Source organism: Oryctolagus cuniculus, chromosome 8 (genome assembly GCF_051225735.1).
Source record: "Oryctolagus cuniculus isolate XC-2025 breed Fujian yellow rabbit chromosome 8, ASM5122573v1, whole genome shotgun sequence".
NCBI classification, from domain to species: Eukaryota; Metazoa; Chordata; class Mammalia; order Lagomorpha; family Leporidae; genus Oryctolagus; species Oryctolagus cuniculus.
This window is the reverse complement of record NC_142874.1, coordinates 21198720-21224250: the sequence shown is the minus strand read 5'-3', so window position 1 is coordinate 21224250 and position 25531 is coordinate 21198720. Positions and strand designations below refer to the sequence as shown.

The window sequence follows — 25531 nt, the reverse complement described above, 5'->3', positions numbered from 1 at the left end:
CCCCTCCTTGGCCAGGGCTGGCGGGCTAAGAGCGGCCCTTCCCTTCCACACGGCAAGGCGACGAGGAAGGGGAAGTGAAAGGATCCAGGAACCAGGCAAGGGCCACCTCCGGGTTCCAGGGGCAGCCAAGAAAGAACCTGACGGCACCCAGCCCCCTGTCTCAGGGGAGGGGCCTGGTGGGCACACCTCGAGCAATCCTCTGGGCCCTCCAGGACGGCAACGGAGCACCGTGTCCGGCACGGGCTCAGTCCAGCCAGGCCTCGCTGGACGGCTCCCCGCATGGGGGCGAGAGGGGAGAAAAGCGGACGGAGCAACCGCGCCCTCTCTCATCTGCGCCCACTCAGGGCACGCAGGACAGACGGGCCCGCGTGGCTGGCTCCACACACCAGCCCGGGTCTGGTCTGGGCCACGAGCGCACGACTGGGAACTGGCCCATCCAGGACACTGGGTCAGATTCTCCTGGTGGCCCGCCGCACTACAAGGCAGACAACTCCCCAGCTGCCTGGGGGCACGGCACGGGTCCAGAACACGCTCGTGCCAGCGTCAGAGGGCACATCGAGGACTTGTCCTCAGGCAGCGGCCACGCCTCCTGGACGCTGTCCCGGGAGCTCGGAGACCAGCCAACGCCAAGAGGAAGGCAAGGACGTCTCAGGAGAGGCAGAGGCACAGAGCACCACCCTCGCGGAGCCCAGCGTGCCCGCGCCTAAGTCCGCTGCGCACACTGGGCCACCAGGGGCAGTGGGGCACTCCACGCCGGGTCCCATGAGGCTTCTGCACTCGCAGCCTCCGTGGCCACGCCAGGCATGCGGGCTGGGAGTGCTGCACCAGACCCCCGGGGTGGGTCATGGCGGGAGCAGACGTGGGGGGCGGGGAAGCCTACGCCCCTCCCGCACGGGTCAGCAGACCACCACGCAGAGAAACGGACAACCTGCGGACAGGCCCAGGCAGCGTGCAGCCAACCAGAGCACCCGGGAGGACACACGGCCCCGTCTCGGAGCGCCTGACTCGCACCGCGGCCCCTCTCTCCCCAGGGAGCACATCCTTCCCGGGCAGAGCCCCGAGGACGTCCCCGCAGCTCCAGAGCACAGGCCAGCGTTTCGGGACAAGGAATCGCATGGCGACACCTTCCCGGTCCCGGAGGCAATAGGAAAGCCCGTTCTCGCTCAAGGAGCCCCGGCAACCCAGCGGGCTCCCAGGGGCAGAGGACACAAGGCACACGGGCCCCTACCGTGGTCGTGGTCGTGTTCGGGGTCATGGTCGTGGTCGTGGTCAGCCTCCTCGGTGCTGGGAGTCATGGTTGGGAGCGGCACGTCCGGAACAAGTTCCCGGGTGCCGGGCTCGGCGTCTGCGGAAGAAGAAGAGACATCACGCACTTGGCCTGAGTGAGGGTCTCTGCCGACAACACACCTGCCTCCGCCTAGGAAACCAGGCAGAGCAATGTTCTCCCGGCCCCACACCTCCCGACGCCTCATGTGGGTGGGTGCCTAGGTCAGTGCGGAGACAGCACGGGCGCCTGCCTGCCTAGGCCACAAAGAATCCCGGCCAAGGGAAACGGGTGGCACCGGGGCCAGGGCGAGGGCCCGCAGCAGGGCGCGCCGTCCCCCCTTGTGCGTTGGGCCGCGCAAGGCCTTGGTGCCACCCCACCCTCCGAGTGGGTTCCCCTCCTTGGCCAGGGCTGGCGGGCTAAGAGCGGCCCTTCCCTTCCACACGGCAAGGCGACGAGGAAGGGGAAGTGAAAGGATCCAGGAACCAGGCAAGGGCCACCTCCGGGTTCCAGGGGCAGCCAAGAAAGAACCTGACGGCACCCAGCCCCCTGTCTCAGGGGAGGGGCCTGGTGGGCACACCTCGAGCAATCCTCTGGGCCCTCCAGGACGGCAACGGAGCACCGTGTCCGGCACGGGCTCAGTCCAGCCAGGCCTCGCTGGACGGCTCCCCGCATGGAGGCGAGAGGGGAGAAAAGCGGACGGAGCAACCGCGCCCTCTCTCATCTGCGCCCACTCAGGGCACGCAGGACAGACGGGCCCGCGTGGCTGGCTCCACACACCAGCCCGGGTCTGGTCTGGGCCACGAGCGCACGACTGGGAACTGGCCCATCCAGGACACTGGGTCAGATTCTCCTGGTGGCCCGCCGCACTACAAGGCAGACAACTCCCCAGCTGCCTGGGGGCACGGCACGGGTCCAGAACACGCTCGTGCCAGCGTCAGAGGGCAGGCACATCGAGGACTTGTCCTCAGGCAGCGGCCACGCCTCCTGGACGCTGTCCCGGGAGCTCGGAGACCAGCCAACGCCAAGAGGAAGGCAAGGACGTCTCAGGAGAGGCAGAGGCACAGAGCACCACCCTCGCGGAGCCCAGCGTGCCCGCGCCTAAGTCCGCTGCGCACACTGGGCCACCAGGGGCAGTGGGGCACTCCACGCCGGGTCCCATGAGGCTTCTGCACTCGCAGCCTCCGTGGCCACGCCAGGCATGCGGGCTGGGAGTGCTGCACCAGACCCCCGGGGTGGGTCATGGCGGGAGCAGACGTGGGGGGCGGGGAAGCCTACGCCCCTCCCGCACGGGTCAGCAGACCACCACGCAGAGAAACGGACAACCTGAGGACAGGCCCAGGCAGCGTGCAGCCAACCAGAGCACCCGGGAGGACACACGGCCCCGTCTCGGAGCGCCTGACTCGCACCGCGGCCCCTCTCTCCCCAGGGAGCACATCCTTCCCGGGCAGAGCCCCGAGGACGTCCCCGCAGCTCCAGAGCACAGGCCAGCGTTTCGGGACAAGGAATCGCATGGCGACACCTTCCCGGTCCCGGAGGCAATAGGAAAGCCCGTTCTCGCTCAAGGAGCCCCGGCAACCCAGCGGGCTCCCAGGGGCAGAGGACACAAGGCCCACGGGCCCCTACCGTGGTCGTGGTCGTGGTCGTGGTCGTGGTCGGGGTCGTGGTCGTGGTCGTGGTCGTGGTCGTGGTCAGCCTCCTCGGTGCTGGGAGTCATGGTTGGGAGCGGCACGTCCCGAACAGGTTCCCGGGTGCCGGGCTCGGCGTCTGCGGAAGAAGAAGAGACATCACGCACTTGGCCTGAGTGAGGGTCTCTGCCGACAACACACCTGCCTCCGCCTAGGAAACCAGGCAGAGCAATGTTCTCCCGGCCCCACACCTCCCGACGCCTCATGTGGGTGGGTGCCTAGGTCAGTGCGGAGACAGCACGGGCGCCTGCCTGCCTAGGCCACAAAGAATCCCGGCCAAGGGAAACTGGTGGCACCGGGGCCAGGGCGAGGGCCAGCAGCAGGGCGCGCCGTCCCCCCTTGTGCATTGGGCCGCGGAAGGCCTTGGTGCCACCCCACCCTCCGAGTGGGTTCCCCTCCTTGGCCAGGGCTGGCGGGCTAAGAGCGGCCCTTCCCTTCCACACGGCAAGGCGACGAGGAAGGGGAAGTGAAAGGATCCAGGAACCAGGCAAGGGCCACCTCCGGGTTCCAGGGGCAGCCAAGAAAGAACCTGACGGCACCCAGCCCCCTGTCTCAGGGGAGGGGCCTGGTGGGCACACCTCGAGCAATCCTCTGGGCCCTCCAGGACGGCAACGGAGCACCGTGTCCGGCACGGGCTCAGTCCAGCCAGGCCTCGCTGGACGGCTCCCCGCATGGGGGCGAGAGGGGAGAAAAGCGGACGGAGCAACCGCGCCCTCTCTCATCTGCGCCCACTCAGGGCACGCAGGACAGACGGGCCCGCGTGGCTGGCTCCACACACCAGCCCGGGTCTGGTCTGGGCCACGAGCGCACGACTGGGAACTGGCCCATCCAGGACACTGGGTCAGATTCTCCTGGTGGCCCGCCGCACTACAAGGCAGACAACTCCCCAGCTGCCTGGGGGCACGGCACGGGTCCAGAACACGCTCGTGCCAGCGTCAGAGGGCAGGCACATCGAGGACTTGTCCTCAGGCAGCGGCCACGCCTCCTGGACGCTGTCCCGGGAGCTCGGAGACCAGCCAACGCCAAGAGGAAGGCAAGGACGTCTCAGGAGAGGCAGAGGCACAGAGCACCACCCTCGCGGAGCCCAGCGTGCCCGCGCCTAAGTCCGCTGCGCACACTGGGCCACCAGGGGCAGTGGGGCACTCCACGCCGGGTCCCATGAGGCTTCTGCACTCGCAGCCTCCGTGGCGACGCCAGGCATGCGGGCTGGGAGTGCTGCACCAGACCCCCGGGGTGGGTCATGGCGGGAGCAGACGTGGGGGGCGGGGAAGCCTACGCCCCTCCCACACGGGTCAGCAGACCACCACGCAGAGAAACGGACAACCTGCGGACAGGCCCAGGCAGCGTGCAGCCAACCAGAGCACCCGGGAGGACACACGGCCCCGTCTCGGAGCGCCTGACTCGCACCGCGGCCCCTCTCTCCCCAGGGAGCACATCCTTCCCGGGCAGAGCCCCGAGGACGTCCCCGCAGCTCCAGAGCACAGGCCAGCGTTTCGGGACAAGGAATCGCATGGCGACACCTTCCCGGTCCCGGAGGCAATAGGAAAGCCCGTTCTCGCTCAAGGAGCCCCGGCAACCCAGCGGGCTCCCAGGGGCAGAGGACACAAGGCACACGGGCCCCTACCGTGGTCGTGGTCGTGGTCGGGGTCAGCCTCCTCGGTGCTGGGAGTCATGGTTGGGAGCGGCACGTCCGGAACAGGTTCCCGGGTGCCGGGCTCGGCGTCTGCGGAAGAAGAAGAGACATCACGCACTTGGCCTGAGTGAGGGTCTCTGCCGACAACACACCTGCCTCCGCCTAGGAAACCAGGCAGAGCAATGTTCTCCCGGCCCCACACCTCCCGACGCCTCATGTGGGTGGGTGCCTAGGTCAGTGCGGAGACAGCACGGGCGCCTGCCTGCCTAGGCCACAAAGAATCCCGGCCAAGGAAAACTGGTGGCACCGGGGCCAGGGCGAGGGCCCGCAGCAGGGCGCGCCGTCCCCCCTTGTGCATTGGGCCGCGGAAGGCCTTGGTGCCACCCCACCCTCCGAGTGGGTTCCCCTCCTTGGCCAGGGCTGGCGGGCTAAGAGCGGCCCTTCCCTTCCACACGGCAAGGCGACGAGGAAGGGGAAGTGAAAGGATCCAGGAACCAGGCAAGGGCCACCTCCGGGTTCCAGGGGCAGCCAAGAAAGAACCTGACGGCACCCAGCCCCCTGTCTCAGGGGAGGGGCCTGGTGGGCACACCTCGAGCAATCCTCTGGGCCCTCCAGGACGGCAACGGAGCACCGTGTCCGGCACGGGCTCAGTCCAGCCAGGCCTCGCTGGACGGCTCCCCGCATGGGGGCGAGAGGGGAGAAAAGCGGACGGAGCAACCGCGCCCTCTCTCATCTGCGCCCACTCAGGGCACGCAGGACAGACGGGCCCGCGTGGCTGGCTCCACACACCAGCCCGGGTCTGGTCTGGGCCACGAGCGCACGACTGGGAACTGGCCCATCCAGGACACTGGGTCAGATTCTCCTGGTGGCCCGCCGCACTACAAGGCAGACAACTCCCCAGCTGCCTGGGGGCACGGCACGGGTCCAGAACACGCTCGTGCCAGCGTCAGAGGGCACATCGAGGACTTGTCCTCAGGCAGCGGCCACGCCTCCTGGACGCTGTCCCGGGAGCTCGGAGACCAGCCAACGCCAAGAGGAAGGCAAGGACGTCTCAGGAGAGGCAGAGGCACAGAGCACCACCCTCGCGGAGCCCAGCGTGCCCGCGCCTAAGTCCGCTGCGCACACTGGGCCACCAGGGGCAGTGGGGCACTCCACGCCGGGTCCCATGAGGCTTCTGCACTCGCAGCCTCCGTGGCCACGCCAGGCATGCGGGCTGGGAGTGCTGCACCAGACCCCCGGGGTGGGTCATGGCGGGAGCAGACGTGGGGGGCGGGGAAGCCTACGCCCCTCCCGCACGGGTCAGCAGACCACCACGCAGAGAAACGGACAACCTGCGGACAGGCCCAGGCAGCGTGCAGCTAACCAGAGCACCCGGGAGGACACACGGCCCCGTCTCGGAGCGCCTGACTCGCACCGCGGCCCCTCTCTCCCCAGGGAGCACATCCTTCCCGGGCAGAGCCCCGAGGACGTCCCCGCAGCTCCAGAGCACAGGCCAGCGTTTCGGGACAAGGAATCGCATGGCGACACCTTCCCGGTCCCGGAGGCAATAGGAAAGCCCGTTCTCGCTCAAGGAGCCCCGGCAACCCAGCGGGCTCCCAGGGGCAGAGGACACAAGGCACACGGGCCCCTACCGTGGTCGTGGTCGTGGTCAGCCTCCTCGGTGCTGGGAGTCATGGTTGGGAGCGGCACGTCCGGAACAGGTTCCCGGGTGCCGGGCTCGGCGTCTGCGGAAGAAGAAGAGACATCACACACTTGGCCTGAGTGAGGGTCTCTGCCGACAACACACCTGCCTCCGCCTAGGAAACCAGGCAGAGCAATGTTCTCCCGGCCCCACACCTCCCGACGCCTCATGTGGGTGGGTGCCTAGGTCAGTGCGGAGACAGCACGGGCGCCTGCCTGCCTAGGCCACAAAGAATCCCGGCCAAGGGAAACTGGTGGCACCGGGGCCAGGGCGAGGGCCCGCAGCAGGGCGCGCCGTCCCCCCTTGTGCGTTGGGCCGCGCAAGGCCTTGGTGCCACCCCACCCTCCGAGTGGGTTCCCCTCCTTGGCCAGGGCTGGCGGGCTAAGAGCGGCCCTTCCCTTCCACACGGCAAGGCGACGAGGAAGGGGAAGTGAAAGGATCCAGGAACCAGGCAAGGGCCACCTCCGGGTTCCAGGGGCAGCCAAGAAAGAACCTGACGGCACCCAGCCCCCTGTCTCAGGGGAGGGGCCTGGTGGGCACACCTCGAGCAATCCTCTGGGCCCTCCAGGACGGCAACGGAGCACCGTGTCCGGCACGGGCTCAGTCCAGCCAGGCCTCGCTGGACGGCTCCCCGCATGGGGGCGAGAGGGGAGAAAAGCGGACGGAGCAACCGCGCCCTCTCTCATCTGCGCCCACTCAGGGCACGCAGGACAGACGGGCCCGCGTGGCTGGCTCCACACACCAGCCCGGGTCTGGTCTGGGCCACGAGCGCATGACTGGGAACTGGCCCATCCAGGACACTGGGTCAGATTCTCCTGGTGGCCCGCCGCACTACAAGGCAGACAACTCCCCAGCTGCCTGGGGGCACGGCACGGGTCCAGAACACGCTCGTGCCAGCGTCAGAGGGCAGGCACATCGAGGACTTGTCCTCAGGCAGCGGCCACGCCTCCTGGACGCTGTCCCGGGAGCTCGGAGACCAGCCAACGCCAAGAGGAAGGCAAGGACGTCTCAGGAGAGGCAGAGGCACAGAGCACCACCCTCGCGGAGCCCAGCGTGCCCGCGCCTAAGTCCGCTGCGCACACTGGGCCACCAGGGGCAGTGGGGCACTCCACGCCGGGTCCCATGAGGCTTCTGCACTCGCAGCCTCCGTGGCCACGCCAGGCATGCGGGCTGGGAGTGCTGCACCAGACCCCCGGGGTGGGTCATGGCGGGAGCAGACGTGGGGGGCGGGGAAGCCTACGCCCCTCCCGCACGGGTCAGCAGACCACCACGCAGAGAAACGGACAACCTGCGGACAGGCCCAGGCAGCGTGCAGCCAACCAGAGCACCCGGGAGGACACACGGCCCCGTCTCGGAGCGCCTGACTCGCACCGCGGCCCCTCTCTCCCCAGGGAGCACATCCTTCCCGGGCAGAGCCCCGAGGACGTCCCCGCAGCTCCAGAGCACAGGCCAGCGTTTCGGGACAAGGAATCGCATGGCGACACCTTCCCGGTCCCGGAGGCAATAGGAAAGCCCGTTCTCGCTCAAGGAGCCCCGGCAACCCAGCGGGCTCCCAGGGGCAGAGGACACAAGGCCCACGGGCCCCTACCGTGGTCGTGGTCGTGGTCGGGGTCATGGTCGTGGTCGTGGTCAGCCTCCTCGGTGCTGGGAGTCATGGTTGGGAGCGGCACGTCCGGAACAAGTTCCCGGGTGCCGGGCTCGGCGTCTGCGGAAGAAGAAGAGACATCACGCACTTGGCCTGAGTGAGGGTCTCTGCCGACAACACACCTGCCTCCGCCTAGGAAACCAGGCAGAGCAATGTTCTCCCGGCCCCACACCTCCCGACGCCTCATGTGGGTGGGTGCCTAGGTCAGTGCGGAGACAGCACGGGCGCCTGCCTGCCTAGGCCACAAAGAATCCCGGCCAAGGGAAACTGGTGGCACCGGGGCCAGGGCGAGGGCCCGCAGCAGGGCGCGCCGTCCCCCCTTGTGCGTTGGGCCGCGCAAGGCCTTGGTGCCACCCCACCCTCCGAGTGGGTTCCCCTCCTTGGCCAGGGCTGGCGGGCTAAGAGCGGCCCTTCCCTTCCACACGGCAAGGCGACGAGGAAGGGGAAGTGAAAGGATCCAGGAACCAGGCAAGGGCCACCTCCGGGTTCCAGGGGCAGCCAAGAAAGAACCTGACGGCACCCAGCCCCCTGTCTCAGGGGAGGGGCCTGGTGGGCACACCTCGAGCAATCCTCTGGGCCCTCCAGGACGGCAACGGAGCACCGTGTCCGGCACGGGCTCAGTCCAGCCAGGCCTCGCTGGACGGCTCCCCGCATGGGGGCGAGAGGGGAGAAAAGCGGACGGAGCAACCGCGCCCTCTCTCATCTGCGCCCACTCAGGGCACGCAGGACAGACGGGCCCGCGTGGCTGGCTCCACACACCAGCCCGGGTCTGGTCTGGGCCACGAGCGCACGACTGGGAACTGGCCCATCCAGGACACTGGGTCAGATTCTCCTGGTGGCCCGCCGCACTACAAGGCAGACAACTCCCCAGCTGCCTGGGGGCACGGCACGGGTCCAGAACACGCTCGTGCCAGCGTCAGAGGGCAGGCACATCGAGGACTTGTCCTCAGGCAGCGGCCACGCCTCCTGGACGCTGTCCCGGGAGCTCGGAGACCAGCCAACGCCAAGAGGAAGGCAAGGACGTCTCAGGAGAGGCAGAGGCACAGAGCACCACCCTCGCGGAGCCCAGCGTGCCCGCGCCTAAGTCCGCTGCGCACACTGGGCCACCAGGGGCAGTGGGGCACTCCACGCCGGGTCCCATGAGGCTTCTGCACTCGCAGCCTCCGTGGCCACGCCAGGCATGCGGGCTGGGAGTGCTGCACCAGACCCCCGGGGTGGGTCATGGCGGGAGCAGACGTGGGGGGCGGGGAAGCCTACGCCCCTCCCGCACGGGTCAGCAGACCACCACGCAGAGAAACGGACAACCTGAGGACAGGCCCAGGCAGCGTGCAGCCAACCAGAGCACCCGGGAGGACACACGGCCCCGTCTCGGAGCGCCTGACTCGCACCGCGGCCCCTCTCTCCCCAGGGAGCACATCCTTCCCGGGCAGAGCCCCGAGGACGTCCCCGCAGCTCCAGAGCACAGGCCAGCGTTTCGGGACAAGGAATCGCATGGCGACACCTTCCCGGTCCCGGAGGCAATAGGAAAGCCCGTTCTCGCTCAAGGAGCCCCGGCAACCCAGCGGGCTCCCAGGGGCAGAGGACACAAGGCCCACGGGCCCCTACCGTGGTCGTGGTCGTGGTCGGGGTCGTGCTCGGGGTCGTGGTCGTGGTCGTGGTCGGGGTCAGCCTCCTCGGTGCTGGGAGTCATGGTTGGGAGCGGCACGTCCGGAACAGGTTCCCGGGTGCCGGGCTCGGCGTCTGCGGAAGAAGAAGAGACATCACGCAATTGGCCTGAGTGAGGGTCTCTGCCGACAACACACCTGCCTCCGCCTAGGAAACCAGGCAGAGCAATGTTCTCCCGGCCCCACACCTCCCGACGCCTCATGTGGGTGGGTGCCTAGGTCAGTGCGGAGACAGCACGGGCGCCTGCCTGCCTAGGCCACAAAGAATCCCGGCCAAGGGAAACTGGTGGCACCGGGGCCAGGGCGAGGGCCCGCAGCAGGGCGCGCCGTCCCCCCTTGTGCATTGGGCCGCGGAAGGCCTTGGTGCCACCCCACCCTCCGAGTGGGTTCCCCTCCTTGGCCAGGGCTGGCGGGCTAAGAGCGGCCCTTCCCTTCCACACGGCAAGGCGACGAGGAAGGGGAAGTGAAAGGATCCAGGAACCAGGCAAGGGCCACCTCCGGGTTCCAGGGGCAGCCAAGAAAGAACCTGACGGCACCCAGCCCCCTGTCTCAGGGGAGGGGCCTGGTGGGCACACCTCGAGCAATCCTCTGGGCCCTCCAGGACGGCAACGGAGCACCGTGTCCGGCACGGGCTCAGTCCAGCCAGGCCTCGCTGGACGGCTCCCCGCATGGGGGCGAGAGGGGAGAAAAGCGGACGGAGCAACCGCGCCCTCTCTCATCTGCGCCCACTCAGGGCACGCAGGACAGACGGGCCCGCGTGGCTGGCTCCACACACCAGCCCGGGTCTGGTCTGGGCCACGAGCGCACGACTGGGAACTGGCCCATCCAGGACACTGGGTCAGATTCTCCTGGTGGCCCGCCGCACTACAAGGCAGACAACTCCCCAGCTGCCTGGGGGCACGGCACGGGTCCAGAACACGCTCGTGCCAGCGTCAGAGGGCACATCGAGGACTTGTCCTCAGGCAGCGGCCACGCCTCCTGGACGCTGTCCCGGGAGCTCGGAGACCAGCCAACGCCAAGAGGAAGGCAAGGACGTCTCAGGAGAGGCAGAGGCACAGAGCACCACCCTCGCGGAGCCCAGCGTGCCCGCGCCTAAGTCCGCTGCACACACTGGGCCACCAGGGGCAGTGGGGCACTCCACGCCGGGTCCCATGAGGCTTCTGCACTCGCAGCCTCCGTGGCCACGCCAGGCATGCGGGCTGGGAGTGCTGCACCAGACCCCCGGGGTGGGTCATGGCGGGAGCAGACGTGGGGGGCGGGGAAGCCTACGCCCCTCCCGCACGGGTTAGCAGACCACCACGCAGAGAAACGGACAACCTGCGGACAGGCCCAGGCAGCGTGCAGCCAACCAGAGCACCCGGGAGGACACACGGCCCCGTCTCGGAGCGCCTGACTCGCACCGCGGCCCCTCTCTCCCCAGGGAGCACATCCTTCCCGGGCAGAGCCCCGAGGACGTCCCCGCAGCTCCAGAGCACAGGCCAGCGTTTCGGGACAAGGAATCCCATGGCGACACCTTCCCGGTCCCGGAGGCAATAGGAAAGCCCGTTCTCGCTCAAGGAGCCCCGGCAACCCAGCGGGCTCCCAGGGGCAGAGGACACAAGGCACACGGGCCCCTACCGTGGTCGTGGTCGTGGTCGTGGTCGTGGTCGTGGTCGTGGTCAGCCTCCTCGGTGCTGGGAGTCATGGTTGGGAGCGGCACGTCCGGAACAGGTTCCCGGGTGCCGGGCTCGGCGTCTGCGGAAGAAGAAGAGACATCACGCACTTGGCCTGAGTGAGGGTCTCTGCCGACAACACACCTGCCTCCGCCTAGGAAACCAGGCAGAGCAATGTTCTCCCGGCCCCACACCTCCCGACGCCTCATGTGGGTGGGTGCCTAGGTCAGTGCGGAGACAGCACGGGCGCCTGCCTGCCTAGGCCACAAAGAATCCCGGCCAAGGGAAACTGGTGGCACCGGGGCCAGGGCGAGGGCCCGCAGCAGGGCGCGCCGTCCCCCCCTTGTGCGTTGGGCCGCGCAAGGCCTTGGTGCCACCCCACCCTCTGAGTGGGTTCCCCTCCTTGGCCAGGGCTGGCGGGCTAAGAGCGGCACTTCCCTTCCACACGGCAAGGCGACGAGGAAGGGGAAGTGAAAGGATCCAGGAACCAGGCAAGGGCCACCTCCGGGTTCCAGGGGCAGCCAAGAAAGAACCTGACGGCACCCAGCCCCCTGTCTCAGGGGAGGGGCCTGGTGGGCACACCTCGAGCAATCCTCTGGGCCCTCCAGGACGGCAACGGAGCACCGTGTCCGGCACGGGCTCAGTCCAGCCAGGCCTCGCTGGACGGCTCCCCGCATGGGGGCGAGAGGGGAGAAAAGCGGACGGAGCAACCGCGCCCTCTCTCATCTGCGCCCACTCAGGGCACGGAGGACAGACGGGCCAGCGTGGCTGGCTCCACACACCAGCCCGGGTCTGGTCTGGGCCACGAGCGCACGACTGGGAACTGGCCCATCCAGGACACTGGGTCAGATTCTCCTGGTGGCCCGCCGCACTACAAGGCAGACAACTCCCCAGCTGCCTGGGGGCACGGCACGGGTCCAGAACACGCTCGTGCCAGCGTCAGAGGGCACATCGAGGACTTGTCCTCAGGCAGCGGCCACGCCTCCTGGACGCTGTCCCGGGAGCTCGGAGACCAGCCAACGCCAAGAGGAAGGCAAGGACGTCTCAGGAGAGGCAGAGGCACAGAGCACCACCCTCGCGGAGCCCAGCGTGCCCGCGCCTAAGTCCGCTGCACACACTGGGCCACCAGGGGCAGTGGGGCACTCCACGCCGGGTCCCATGAGGCTTCTGCACTCGCAGCCTCCGTGGCCACGCCAGGCATGCGGGCTGGGAGTGCTGCACCAGACCCCCGGGGTGGGTCATGGCGGGAGCAGACGTGGGGGGCGGGGAAGCCTACGCCCCTCCCGCACGGGTTAGCAGACCACCACGCAGAGAAACGGACAACCTGCGGACAGGCCCAGGCAGCGTGCAGCCAACCAGAGCACCCGGGAGGACACACGGCCCCGTCTCGGAGCGCCTGACTCGCACCGCGGCCCCTCTCTCCCCAGGGAGCACATCCTTCCCGGGCAGAGCCCCGAGGACGTCCCCGCAGCTCCAGAGCACAGGCCAGCGTTTCGGGACAAGGAATCGCATGGCGACACCTTCCCGGTCCCGGAGGCAATAGGAAAGCCCGTTCTCGCTCAAGGAGCCCCGGCAACCCAGCGGGCTCCCAGGGGCAGAGGACACAAGGCACACGGGCCCCTACCGTGGTCGTGGTCGTGGTCGGGGTCGGGGTCGTGGTCGTGGTCAGCCTCCTCGGTGCTGGGAGTCATGGTTGGGAGCGGCACGTCCGGAACAGGTTCCCGGGTGCCGGGCTCGGCGTCTGCGGAAGAAGAAGAGACATCACGCACTTGGCCTGAGTGAGGGTCTCTGCCGACAACACACCTGCCTCCGCCTAGGAAACCAGGCAGAGCAATGTTCTCCCGGCCCCACACCTCCCGACGCCTCATGTGGGTGGGTGCCTAGGTCAGTGCGGAGACAGCACGGGCGCCTGCCTGCCTAGGCCACAAAGAATCCCGGCCAAGGGAAACTGGTGGCACCGGGGCCAGGGCGAGGGCCCGCAGCAGGGCGCGCCGTCCCCCCTTGTGCGTTGGGCCGCGCAAGGCCTTGGTGCCACCCCACCCTCCGAGTGGGTTCCCCTCCTTGGCCAGGGCTGGCGGGCTAAGAGCGGCCCTTCCCTTCCACACGGCAAGGCGACGAGGAAGGGGAAGTGAAAGGATCCAGGAACCAGGCAAGGGCCACCTCCGGGTTCCAGGGGCAGCCAAGAAAGAACCTGACGGCACCCAGCCCCCTGTCTCAGGGGAGGGGCCTGGTGGGCACACCTCGAGCAATCCTCTGGGCCCTCCAGGACGGCAACGGAGCACCGTGTCCGGCACGGGCTCAGTCCAGCCAGGCCTCGCTGGACGGCTCCCCGCATGGGGGCGAGAGGGGAGAAAAGCGGATGGAGCAACCGCGCCCTCTCTCATCTGCGCCCACTCAGGGCACGGAGGACAGGCGGGCCCGCGTGGCTGGCTCCACACACCAGCCCCGGTCTGGTCTGGGCCACGAGCGCACGACTGGGAACTGGCCCATCCAGGACACTGGGTCAGATTCTCCTGGTGGCCCGCCGCACTACAAGGCAGACAACTCCCCAGCTGCCTGGGGGCACGGCACGGGTCCAGAACACGCTCGTGCCAGCGTCAGAGGGCACATCGAGGACTTGTCCTCAGGCAGCGGCCACGCCTCCTGGACGCTGTCCCGGGAGCTCGGAGACCAGCCAACGCCAAGAGGAAGGCAAGGACGTCTCAGGAGAGGCAGAGGCACAGAGCACCACCCTCGCGGAGCCCAGCGTGCCCGCGCCTAAGTCCGCTGCGCACACTGGGCCACCAGGGGCAGTGGGGCACTCCACGCCGGGTCCCATGAGGCTTCTGCACTCGCAGCCTCCGTGGCCACGCCAGGCATGCGGGCTGGGAGTGCTGCACCAGACCCCCGGGGTGGGTCATGGCGGGAGCAGACGTGGGGGGCGGGGAAGCCTACGCCCCTCCCGCACGGGTTAGCAGACCACCACGCAGAGAAACGGACAACCTGCGGACAGGCCCAGGCAGCGTGCAGCCAACCAGAGCACCCGGGAGGACACACGGCCCCGTCTCGGAGCGCCTGACTCGCACCGCGGCCCCTCTCTCCCCAGGGAGCACATCCTTCCCGGGCAGAGCCCCGAGGACGTCCCCGCAGCTCCAGAGCACAGGCCAGCGTTTCGGGACAAGGAATCCCATGGCGACACCTTCCCGGTCCCGGAGGCAATAGGAAAGCCCGTTCTCGCTCAAGGAGCCCCGGCAACCCAGCGGGCTCCCAGGGGCAGAGGACACAAGGCACACGGGCCCCTACCGTGGTCGTGGTCGTGGTCGGGGTCAGCCTCCTCGGTGCTGGGAGTCATGGTTGGGAGCGGCACGTCCGGAACAGGTTCCCGGGTGCCGGGCTCGGCGTCTGCGGAAGAAGAAGAGACATCACGCACTTGGCCTGAGTGAGGGTCTCTGCCGACAACACACCTGCCTCCGCCTAGGAAACCAGGCAGAGCAATGTTCTCCCGGCCCCACACCTCCCGACGCCTCATGTGGGTGGGTGCCTAGGTCAGTGCGGAGACAGCACGGGCGCCTGCCTGCCTAGGCCACAAAGAATCCCGGCCAAGGGAAACTGGTGGCACCGGGGCCAGGGCGAGGGCCCGCAGCAGGGCGCGCCGTCCCCCCTTGTGCGTTGGGCCGCGCAAGGCCTTGGTGCCACCCCACCCTCCGAGTGGGTTCCCCTCCTTGGCCAGGGCTGGCGGGCTAAGAGCGGCCCTTCCCTTCCACACGGCAAGGCGACGAGGAAGGGGAAGTGAAAGGATCCAGGAACCAGGCAAGGGCCACCTCCGGGTTCCAGGGGCAGCCAAGAAAGAACCTGACGGCACCCAGCCCCCTGTCTCAGGGGAGGGGCCTGGTGGGCACACCTCGAGCAATCCTCTGGGCCCTCCAGGACGGCAACGGAGCACCGTGTCCGGCACGGGCTCAGTCCAGCCAGGCCTCGCTGGACGGCTCCCCGCATGGGGGCGAGAGGGGAGAAAAGCGGATGGAGCAACCGCGCCCTCTCTCATCTGCGCCCACTCAGGGCACGGAGGACAGGCGGGCCCGCGTGGCTGGCTCCACACACCAGCCCCGGTCTGGTCTGGGCCACGAGCGCACGACTGGGAACTGGCCCATCCAGGACACTGGGTCAGATTCTCCTGGTGGCCCGCCGCACTACAAGGCAGACAACTCCCCAGCTGCCTGGGGGCACGGCACGGGTCCAGAACACGCTCGTGCCAGCGTCAGAGGGCACATCGAGGACTTGTCCTCAGGCAGCGGCCACGCCTCCTGGACGCTGTCCCGGGAGCTCGGAGACCAGCCAACGCCAAGAGGAAGGCAAGGACGTCTCAGGAGAGGCAGAGGCACAGAGCACCACCCTCGCGGAGCCCAGCGTGCCCGCGCCTAAGTCCGCTGCGCACACTGGGCCACCAGGGGCAGTGGGGCACTCCACGCCGGGTCCCATGAGGCTTCTGCACTCGCAGCCTCCGTGGCCACGCCAGGCATGCGGGCTGGGAGTGCTGCACCAGACCCCCGGGGTGGGTCATGGCGGGAGCAGACGTGGGGGGCGGGGAAGCCTACGCCCCTCCCGCACGGGTTAGCAGACCACCACGCAGAGAAACGGACAACCTGCGGACAGGCCCAGGCAGCGTGCAGCCAACCAGAGCACCCGGGAGGACACACGGCCCCGTCTCGGAGCGCCTGACTCGCACCGCGGCCCCTCTCTCCCCAGGGAGCACATCCTTCCCGGGCAGAGCCCCGAGGACGTCCCCGCAGCTCCAGAGCACAGGCCAGCGTTTCGGGACAAGGAATCCCATGGCGACACCTTCCCGGTCCCGGAGGCAATAGGAAAGCCCGTTCTCGCTCAAGGAGCCCCGGCAACCCAGCGGGCTCCCAGGGGCAGAGGACACAAGGCACACGGGCCCCTACCGTGGTCGTGGTCGTGGTCGTGGTCAGCCTCCTCGGTGCTGGGAGTCATGGTTGGGAGCGGCACGTCCGGAACAGGTTCCCGGGTGCCGGGCTCGGCGTCTGCGGAAGAAGAGACATCACGCACTTGGCCTCAGTGAGGGTCTCTGCCGACAACACACCTGCCTCCGCCTAGGAAACCAGGCAGAGCAATGTTCTCCCGGCCCCACACCTCCCGACGCCTCATGTGGGTGGGTGCCTAGGTCAGTGCGGAGACAGCACGGGCGCCTGCCTGCCTAGGCCACAAAGAATCCCGGCCAAGGGAAACTGGTGGCACCGGGGCCAGGGCGAGGGCCCGCAGCAGGGCGCGCCGTCCCCCCTTGTGCATTGGGCCGCGGAAGGCCTTGGTGCCACCCCACCCTCCGAGTGGGTTCCCCTCCTTGGCCAGGGCTGGCGGGCTAAGAGCGGCCCTTCCCTTCCACACGGCAAGGCGACGAGGAAGGGGAAGTGAAAGGATCCAGGAACCAGGCAAGGGCCACCTCCGGGTTCCAGGGGCAGCCAAGAAAGAACCTGACGGCACCCAGCCCCCTGTCTCAGGGGAGGGGCCTGGTGGGCACACCTCGAGCAATCCTCTGGGCCCTCCAGGACGGCAACGGAGCACCGTGTCCGGCACGGGCTCAGTCCAGCCAGGCCTCGCTGGACGGCTCCCCGCATGGAGGCGAGAGGGGAGAAAAGCGGACGGAGCAACCGCGCCCTCTCTCATCTGCGCCCACTCAGGGCACGCAGGACAGACGGGCCCGCGTGGCTGGCTCCACACACCAGCCCGGGTCTGGTCTGGGCCACGAGCGCACGACTGGGAACTGGCCCATCCAGGACACTGGGTCAGATTCTCCTGGTGGCCCGCCGCACTACAAGGCAGACAACTCCCCAGCTGCCTGGGGGCACGGCACGGGTCCAGAACACGCTCGTGCCAGCGTCAGAGGGCACATCGAGGACTTGTCCTCAGGCAGCGGCCACGCCTCCTGGACGCTGTCCCGGGAGCTCGGAGACCAGCCAACGCCAAGAGGAAGGCAAGGACGTCTCAGGAGAGGCAGAGGCACAGAGCACCACCATCGCGGAGCCCAGCGTGCCCGTGCCTAAGTCCGCTGCGCACACTGGGCCACCAGGGGCAGTGGGGCACTCCACGCCGGGTCCCATGAGGCTTCTGCACTCGCAGCCTCCGTGGCCACGCCAGGCATGCGGGCTGGGAGTGCTGCACCAGACCCCCGGGGTGGGTCATGGCGGGAGCAGACGTGGGGGGCGGGGAAGCCTACGCCCCTCCCGCACGGGTTAGCAGACCACCACGCAGAGAAACGGACAACCTGCGGACAGGCCCAGGCAGCGTGCAGCCAACCAGAGCACCCGGGAGGACACACGGCCCCGTCTCGGAGCGCCTGACTCGCACCGCGGCCCCTCTCTCCCCAGGGAGCACATCCTTCCCGGGCAGAGCCCCGAGGACGTCCCCGCAGCTCCAGAGCACAGGCCAGCGTTTCGGGACAAGGAATCCCATGGCGACACCTTCCCGGTCCCGGAGGCAATAGGAAAGCCCGTTCTCGCTCAAGGAGCCCCGGCAACCCAGCGGGCTCCCAGGGGCAGAGGACACAAGGCACACGGGCCCCTACCGTGGTCGTGGTCGTGGTCGTGGTCGTGCTCGGGGTCGGGGTCGTGGTCGTGGTCGTGGTCGTGGTCAGCCTCCTCGGTGCTGGGAGTCATGGTTGGGAGCGGCACGTCCGGAACAGGTTCCCGGGTGCCGGGCTCGGCGTCTGCGGAAGAAGAAGAGACATCACGCACTTGGCCTGAGTGAGGGTCTCTGCCGACAACACACCTGCCTCCGCCTAGGAAACCAGGCAGAGCAATGTTCTCCCGGCCCCACACCTCCCGACGCCTCATGTGGGTGGGTGCCTAGGTCAGTGCGGAGACAGCACGGGCGCCTGCCTGCCTAGGCCACAAAGAATCCCGGCCAAGGGAAACTGGTGGCACCGGGGCCAGGGCGAGGGCCCGCAGCAGGGCGCGCCGTCCCCCCTTGTGCATTGGGCCGCGGAAGGCCTTGGTGCCACCCCACCCTCCGAGTGGGTTCCCCTCCTTGGCCAGGGCTGGCGGGCTAAGAGCGGCCCTTCCCTTCCACACGGCAAGGCGACGAGGAAGGGGAAGTGAAAGGATCCAGGAACCAGGCAAGGGCCACCTCCGGGTTCCAGGGGCAGCCAAGAAAGAACCTGACGGCACCCAGCCCCCTGTCTCAGGGGAGGGGCCTGGTGGGCACACCTCGAGCAATCCTCTGGGCCCTCCAGGACGGCAACGGAGCACCGTGTCCGGCACGGGCTCAGTCCAGCCAGGCCTCGCTGGACGGCTCCCCGCATGGGGGCGAGAGGGGAGAAAAGCGGACGGAGCAACCGCGCCCTCTCTCATCTGCGCCCACTCAGGGCACGCAGGACAGACGGGCCCGCGTGGCTGGCTCCACACACCAGCCCGGGTCTGGTCTGGGCCACGAGCGCACGACTGGGAACTGGCCCATCTAGGACACTGGGTCAGATTCTCCTGGTGGCCCGCCGCACTACAAGGCAGACAACTCCCCAGCTGCCTGGGGGCACGGCACGGGTCCAGAACACGCTCGTGCCAGCGTCAGAGGGCAGGCACATCGAGGACTTGTCCTCAGGCAGCGGCCACGCCTCCTGGACGCTGTCCCGGGAGCTCGGAGACCAGCCAACGCCAAGAGGAAGGCAAGGACGTCTCAGGAGAGGCAGAGGCACAGAGCACCACCCTCGCGGAGCCCAGCGTGCCCGCGCCTAAGTCCGCTGCGCACACTGGGCCACCAGGGGCAGTGGGGCACTCCACGCCGGGTCCCATGAGGCTTCTGCACTCGCAGCCTCCGTGGCCACGCCAGGCATGCGGGCTGGGAGTGCTGCACCAGACCCCCGGGGTGGGTCATGGCGGGAGCAGACGTGGGGGGCGGGGAAGCCTACGCCCCTCCCGCACGGGTCAGCAGACCACCACGCAGAGAAACGGACAACCTGAGGACAGGCCCAGGCAGCGTGCAGCCAACCAGAGCACCCGGGAGGACACACGGCCCCGTCTCGGAGCGCCTGACTCGCACCGCGGCCCCTCTCTCCCCAGGGAGCACATCCTTCCCGGGCAGAGCCCCGAGGACGTCCCCGCAGCTCCAGAGCACAGGCCAGCGTTTCGGGACAAGGAATCGCATGGCGACATCTTCCCGGTCCCGGAGGCAATAGGAAAGCCCGTTCTCGCTCAAGGAGCCCCGGCAACCCAGCGGGCTCCCAGGGGCAGAGGACACAAGGCCCACGGGCCCCTACCGTGGTCGTGGTCGTGGTCGGGGTCGTGCTCGGGGTCGGGGTCGTGGTCGTGGTCGTGGTCGTGGTCAGCCTCCTCGGTGCTGGGAGTCATGGTTGGGAGCGGCACGTCCGGAACAGGTTCCCGGGTGCCGGGCTCGGCGTCTGCGGAAGAAGAAGAGACATCACGCACTTGGCCTGAGTGAGGGTCTCTGCCGACAACACACCTGCCTCCGCCTAGGAAACCAGGCAGAGCAATGTTCTCCCGGCCCCACACCTCCCGACGCCTCATGTGGGTGTGTGCCTAGGTCAGTGCGGAGACAGCACAGGCGCCTGCCTGCCTAGGCCACAAAGAATCCCGGCCAAGGGAAACTGGTGGCACCGGGGCCAGGGCGAGGGCCCGCAGCAGGGCGCGCCGTCCCCCCTTGTGCATTGGGCCGCGGAAGGCCTTGGTGCCACCCCACCCTCCGAGTGGGTTCCCCTCCTTGGCCAGGGCTGGCGGGCTAAGAGCGGCCCTTCCCTTCCACACGGCAAGGCGACGAGGAAGGGGAAGTGAAAGGATCCAGGAACCAGGCAAGGGCCACCTCCGGGTTCCAGGGGCAGCCAAGAAAGAACCTGACGGCACCCAGCCCCCTGTCTCAGGGGAGGGGCCTGGTGGGCACACCTCGAGCAATCCTCTGGGCCCTCCAGGACGGCAACGGAGCACCGTGTCCGGCACGGGCTCAGTCCAGCCAGGCCTCGCTGGACGGCTCCCCGCATGGGGGCGAGAGGGGAGAAAAGCGGACGGAGCAACCGCGCCCTCTCTCATCTGCGCCCACTCAGGGCACGCAGGACAGACGGGCCCGCGTGGCTGGCTCCACACACCAGCCCGGGTCTGGTCTGGGCCACGAGCGCACGACTGGGAACTGGCCCATCCAGGACACTGGGTCAGATTCTCCTGGTGGCCCGCCGCACTACAAGGCAGACAACTCCCCAGCTGCCTGGGGGCACGGCACGGGTCCAGAACACGCTCGTGCCAGCGTCAGAGGGCACATCGAGGACTTGTCCTCAGGCAGCGGCCACGCCTCCTGGACGCTGTCCCGGGAGCTCGGAGACCAGCCAACGCCAAGAGGAAGGCAAGGACGTCTCAGGAGAGGCAGAGGCACAGAGCACCACCCTCGCGGAGCCCAGCGTGCCCGCGCCTAAGTCCGCTGCACACACTGGGCCACCAGGGGCAGTGGGGCACTCCACGCCGGGTCCCATGAGGCTTCTGCACTCGCAGCCTCCGTGGCCACGCCAGGCATGCGGGCTGGGAGTGCTGCACCAGACCCCCGGGGTGGGTCATGGCGGGAGCAGACGTGGGGGGCGGGGAAGCCTACGCCCCTCCCGCACGGGTTAGCAGACCACCACGCAGAGAAACGGACAACCTGCGGACAGGCCCAGGCAGCGTGCAGCCAACCAGAGCACCCGGGAGGACACACGGCCCCGTCTCGGAGCGCCTGACTCGCACCGCGGCCCCTCTCTCCCCAGGGAGCACATCCTTCCCGGGCAGAGCCCCGAGGACGTCCCCGCAGCTCCAGAGCACAGGCCAGCGTTTCGGGACAAGGAATCGCATGGCGACACCTTCCCGGTCCCGGAGGCAATAGGAAAGCCCGTTCTCGCTCAAGGAGCCCCGGCAACCCAGCGGGCTCCCAGGGGCAGAGGACACAAGGCACACGGGCCCCTACCGTGGTCGTGGTCGTGGTCGTGGTCGTGGTCGTGGTCGTGGTCAGCCTCCTCGGTGCTGGGAGTCATGGTTGGGAGCGGCACATCCGGAACAGGTTCCCGGGTGCCGGGCTCGGCGTCTGCGGAAGAAGAAGAGACATCACGCACTTGGCCTGAGTGAGGGTCTCTGCCGACAACACACCTGCCTCCGCCTAGGAAACCAGGCAGAGCAATGTTCTCCCGGCCCCACACCTCCCGACGCCTCATGTGGGTGGGTGCCTAGGTCAGTGCGGAGACAGCACGGGCGCCTGCCTGCCTAGGCCACAAAGAATCCCGGCCAAGGGAAACTGGTGGCACCGGGGCCAGGGCGAGGGCCCGCAGCAGGGCGCGCCGTCCCCCCCTTGTGCGTTGGGCCGCGCAAGGCCTTGGTGCCACCCCACCCTCCGAGTGGGTTCCCCTCCTTGGCCAGGGCTGGCGGGCTAAGAGCGGCCCTTCCCTTCCACACGGCAAGGCGACGAGGAAGGGGAAGTGAAAGGATCCAGGAACCAGGCAAGGGCCACCTCCGGGTTCCAGGGGCAGCCAAGAAAGAACCTGACGGCACCCAGCCCCCTGTCTCAGGGGAGGGGCCTGGTGGGCACACCTCGAGCAATCCTCTGGGCCCTCCAGGACGGCAACGGAGCACCGTGTCCGGCACGGGCTCAGTCCAGCCAGGCCTCGCTGGACGGCTCCCCGCATGGGGGCGAGAGGGGAGAAAAGCGGACGGAGCAACCGCGCCCTCTCTCATCTGCGCCCACTCAGGGCACGGAGGACAGACGGGCCAGCGTGGCTGGCTCCACACACCAGCCCGGGTCTGGTCTGGGCCACGAGCGCACGACTGGGAACTGGCCCATCCAGGACACTGGGTCAGATTCTCCTGGTGGCCCGCCGCACTACAAGGCAGACAACTCCCCAGCTGCCTGGGGGCACGGCACGGGTCCAGAACACGCTCGTGCCAGCGTCAGAGGGCACATCGAGGACTTGTCCTCAGGCAGCGGCCACGCCTCCTGGACGCTGTCCCGGGAGCTCGGAGACCAGCCAACGCCAAGAGGAAGGCAAGGACGTCTCAGGAGAGGCAGAGGCACAGAGCACCACCCTCGCGGAGCCCAGCGTGCCCGCGCCTAAGTCCGCTGCACACACTGGGCCACCAGGGGCAGTGGGGCACTCCACGCCGGGTCCCATGAGGCTTCTGCACTCGCAGCCTCCGTGGCCACGCCAGGCATGCGGGCTGGGAGTGCTGCACCAGACCCCCGGGGTGGGTCATGGCGGGAGCAGACGTGGGGGGCGGGGAAGCCTACGCCCCTCCCGCACGGGTTAGCAGACCACCACGCAGAGAAACGGACAACCTGCGGACAGGCCCAGGCAGCGTGCAGCCAACCAGAGCACCCGGGAGGACACACGGCCCCGTCTCGGAGCGCCTGACTCGCACCGCGGCCCCTCTCTCCCCAGGGAGCACATCCTTCCCGGGCAGAGCCCCGAGGACGTCCCCGCAGCTCCAGAGCACAGGCCAGCGTTTCGGGACAAGGAATCGCATGGCGACACCTTCCCGGTCCCGGAGGCAATAGGAAAGCCCGTTCTCGCTCAAGGAGCCCCGGCAACCCAGCGGGCTCCCAGGGGCAGAGGACACAAGGCACACGGGCCCCTACCGTGGTCGTGGTCGTGGTCGGGGTCGGGGTCGTGGTCGTGGTCAGCCTCCTCGGTGCTGGGAGTCATGGTTGGGAGCGGCACGTCCGGAACAGGTTCCCGGGTGCCGGGCTCGGCGTCTGCGGAAGAAGAAGAGACATCACGCACTTGGCCTGAGTGAGGGTCTCTGCCGACAACACACCTGCCTCCGCCTAGGAAACCAGGCAGAGCAATGTTCTCCCGGCCCCACACCTCCCGACGCCTCATGTGGGTGGGTGCCTAGGTCAGTGCGGAGACAGCACGGGCGCCTGCCTGCCTAGGCCACAAAGAATCCCGGCCAAGGGAAACTGGTGGCACCGGGGCCAGAGCGAGGGCCCGCAGCAGGGCGCGCCGTCCCCCCCTTGTGCGTTGGGCCGCGCAAGGCCTTGGTGCCACCCCACCCTCCGAGTGGGTTCCCCTCCTTGGCCAGGGCTGGCGGGCTAAGAGCGGCACTTCCCTTCCACACGGCAAGGCGACGAGGAAGGGGAAGTGAAAGGATCCAGGAACCAGGCAAGGGCCACCTCCGGGTTCCAGGGGCAGCCAAGAAAGAACCTGACGGCACCCAGCCCCCTGTCTCAGGGGAGGGGCCTGGTGGGCACACCTCGAGCAATCCTCTGGGCCCTCCAGGACGGCAACGGAGCACCGTGTCCGGCACGGGCTCAGTCCAGCCAGGCCTCGCTGGACGGTTCCCCGCATGGGGGCGAGAGGGGAGAAAAGCGGACGGAGCAACCGCGCCCTCTCTCATCTGCGCCCACTCAGGGCACGCAGGACAGACGTGCCCGCGTGGCTGGCTCCACACACCAGCCCCGGTCTGGTCTGGGCCACGAGCGCACGACTGGGAACTGGCCCATCCAGGACACTGGGTCAGATTCTCCTGGTGGCCCGCCGCACTACAAGGCAGACAACTCCCCAGCTGCCTGGGGGCACGGCACGGGTCCAGAACACGCTCGTGCCAGCGTCAGAGGGCAGGCACATCGAGGACTTGTCCTCAGGCAGCGGCCACGCCTCCTGGACGCTGTCCCGGGAGCTCGGAGACCAGCCAACGCCAAGAGGAAGGCAAGGACGTCTCAGGAGAGGCAGAGGCACAGAGCACCACCCTCGCGGAGCCCAGCGTGCCCGCGCCTAAGTCCGCTGCGCACACTGGGCCACCAGGGGCAGTGGGGCACTCCACGCCGGGTCCCATGAGGCTTCTGCACTCGCAGCCTCCGTGGGAATGCCAGGCATGCGGGCTGGGAGTGCTGCACCAGACCCCCGGGGTGGGTCATGGCGGGAGCAGACGTGGGGGGCGGGGAAGCCTACGCCCCTCCCGCACGGGTTAGCAGACCACCACGCAGAGAAACGGACAACCTGCGGACAGGCCCAGGCAGCGTGCAGCCAACCAGAGCACCCGGGAGGACACACGGCCCCGTCTCGGAGCGCCTGACTCGCACCGCGGCCCCTCTCTCCCCAGGGAGCACATCCTTCCCGGGCAGAGCCCCGAGGACGTCCCCGCAGCTCCAGAGCACAGGCCAGCGTTTCGGGACAAGGAATCGCATGGCGACACCTTCCCGGTCCCGGAGGCAATAGGAAAGCCCGTTCTCGCTCAAGGAGCCCCGGCAACCCAGCGGGCTCCCAGGGGCAGAGGACACAAGGCACACGGGCCCCTACCGTGGTCGTGGTCGTGGTCGTGGTCAGCCTCCTCGGTGCTGGGAGTCATGGTTGGGAGCGGCACGTCCGGAACAGGTTCCCGGGTGCCGGGCTCGGCGTCTGCGGAAGAAGAAGAGACATCACGCACTTGGCCTGAGTGAGGGTCTCTGCCGACAACACACCTGCCTCCGCCTAGGAAACCAGGCAGAGCAATGTTCTCCCGGCCCCACACCTCCCGACGCCTCATGTGGGTGGGTGCCTAGGTCAGTGCGGAGACAGCACGGGCGCCTGCCTGCCTAGGCCACAAAGAATCCCGGCCAAGGGAAACTGGTGGCACCGGGGCCAGGGCGAGGGCCCGCAGCAGGGCGCGCCGTCCCCCCCTTGTGCGTTGGGCCGCGCAAGGCCTTGGTGCCACCCCACCCTCCGAGTGGGTTCCCCTCCTTGGCCAGGGCTGGCGGGCTAAGAGCGGCCCTTCCCTTCCACACGGCAAGGCGACGAGGAAGGGGAAGTGAAAGGATCCAGGAACCAGGCAAGGGCCACCTCCGGGTTCCAGGGGCAGCCAAGAAAGAACCTGACGGCACCCAGCCCCCTGTCTCAGGGGAGGGGCCTGGTGGGCACACCTCGAGCAATCCTCTGGGCCCTCCAGGACGGCAACGGAGCACCGTGTCCGGCACGGGCTCAGTCCAGCCAGGCCTCGCTGGACGGCTCCCCGCATGGGGGCGAGAGGGGAGAAAAGCGGACGGAGCAACCGCGCCCTCTCTCATCTGCGCCCACTCAGGGCACGGAGGACAGGCGGGCCCGCGTGGCTGGCTCCACACACCAGCCCCGGTCTGGTCTGGGCCACGAGCGCACGACTGGGAACTGGCCCATCCAGGACACTGGGTCAGATTCTCCTGGTGGCCCGCCGCACTACAAGGCAGACAACTCCCCAGCTGCCTGGGGGCACGGCACGGGTCCAGAACACGCTCGTGCCAGCGTCAGAGGGCAGGCACATCGAGGACTTGTCCTCAGGCAGCGGCCACGCCTCCTGGACGCTGTCCCGGGAGCTCGGAGACCAGCCAACGCCAAGAGGAAGG

General features: G+C 68.7%; 1 protein-coding gene across 1 annotated transcript in view; it reads right to left on the bottom strand.

Moving 5' to 3' along the window:
• Nucleotides 1-1163: 1163 nt before the first annotated feature.
• LOC149124897 (uncharacterized) overlaps nucleotides 1164-25531 on the bottom strand; it is a 43377-nt gene continuing 19009 nt past the window's right edge. The window contains exons 2-3 of the mRNA XM_089301752.1: nucleotides 7855-7971; nucleotides 1164-1345 (exon numbers count right to left, since the gene is read on the bottom strand). Coding sequence (XP_089157878.1) covers nucleotides 1164-1345; nucleotides 7855-7971 — 299 coding nt within the window. The remainder of the gene's footprint in view (nucleotides 1346-7854; nucleotides 7972-25531) is intronic.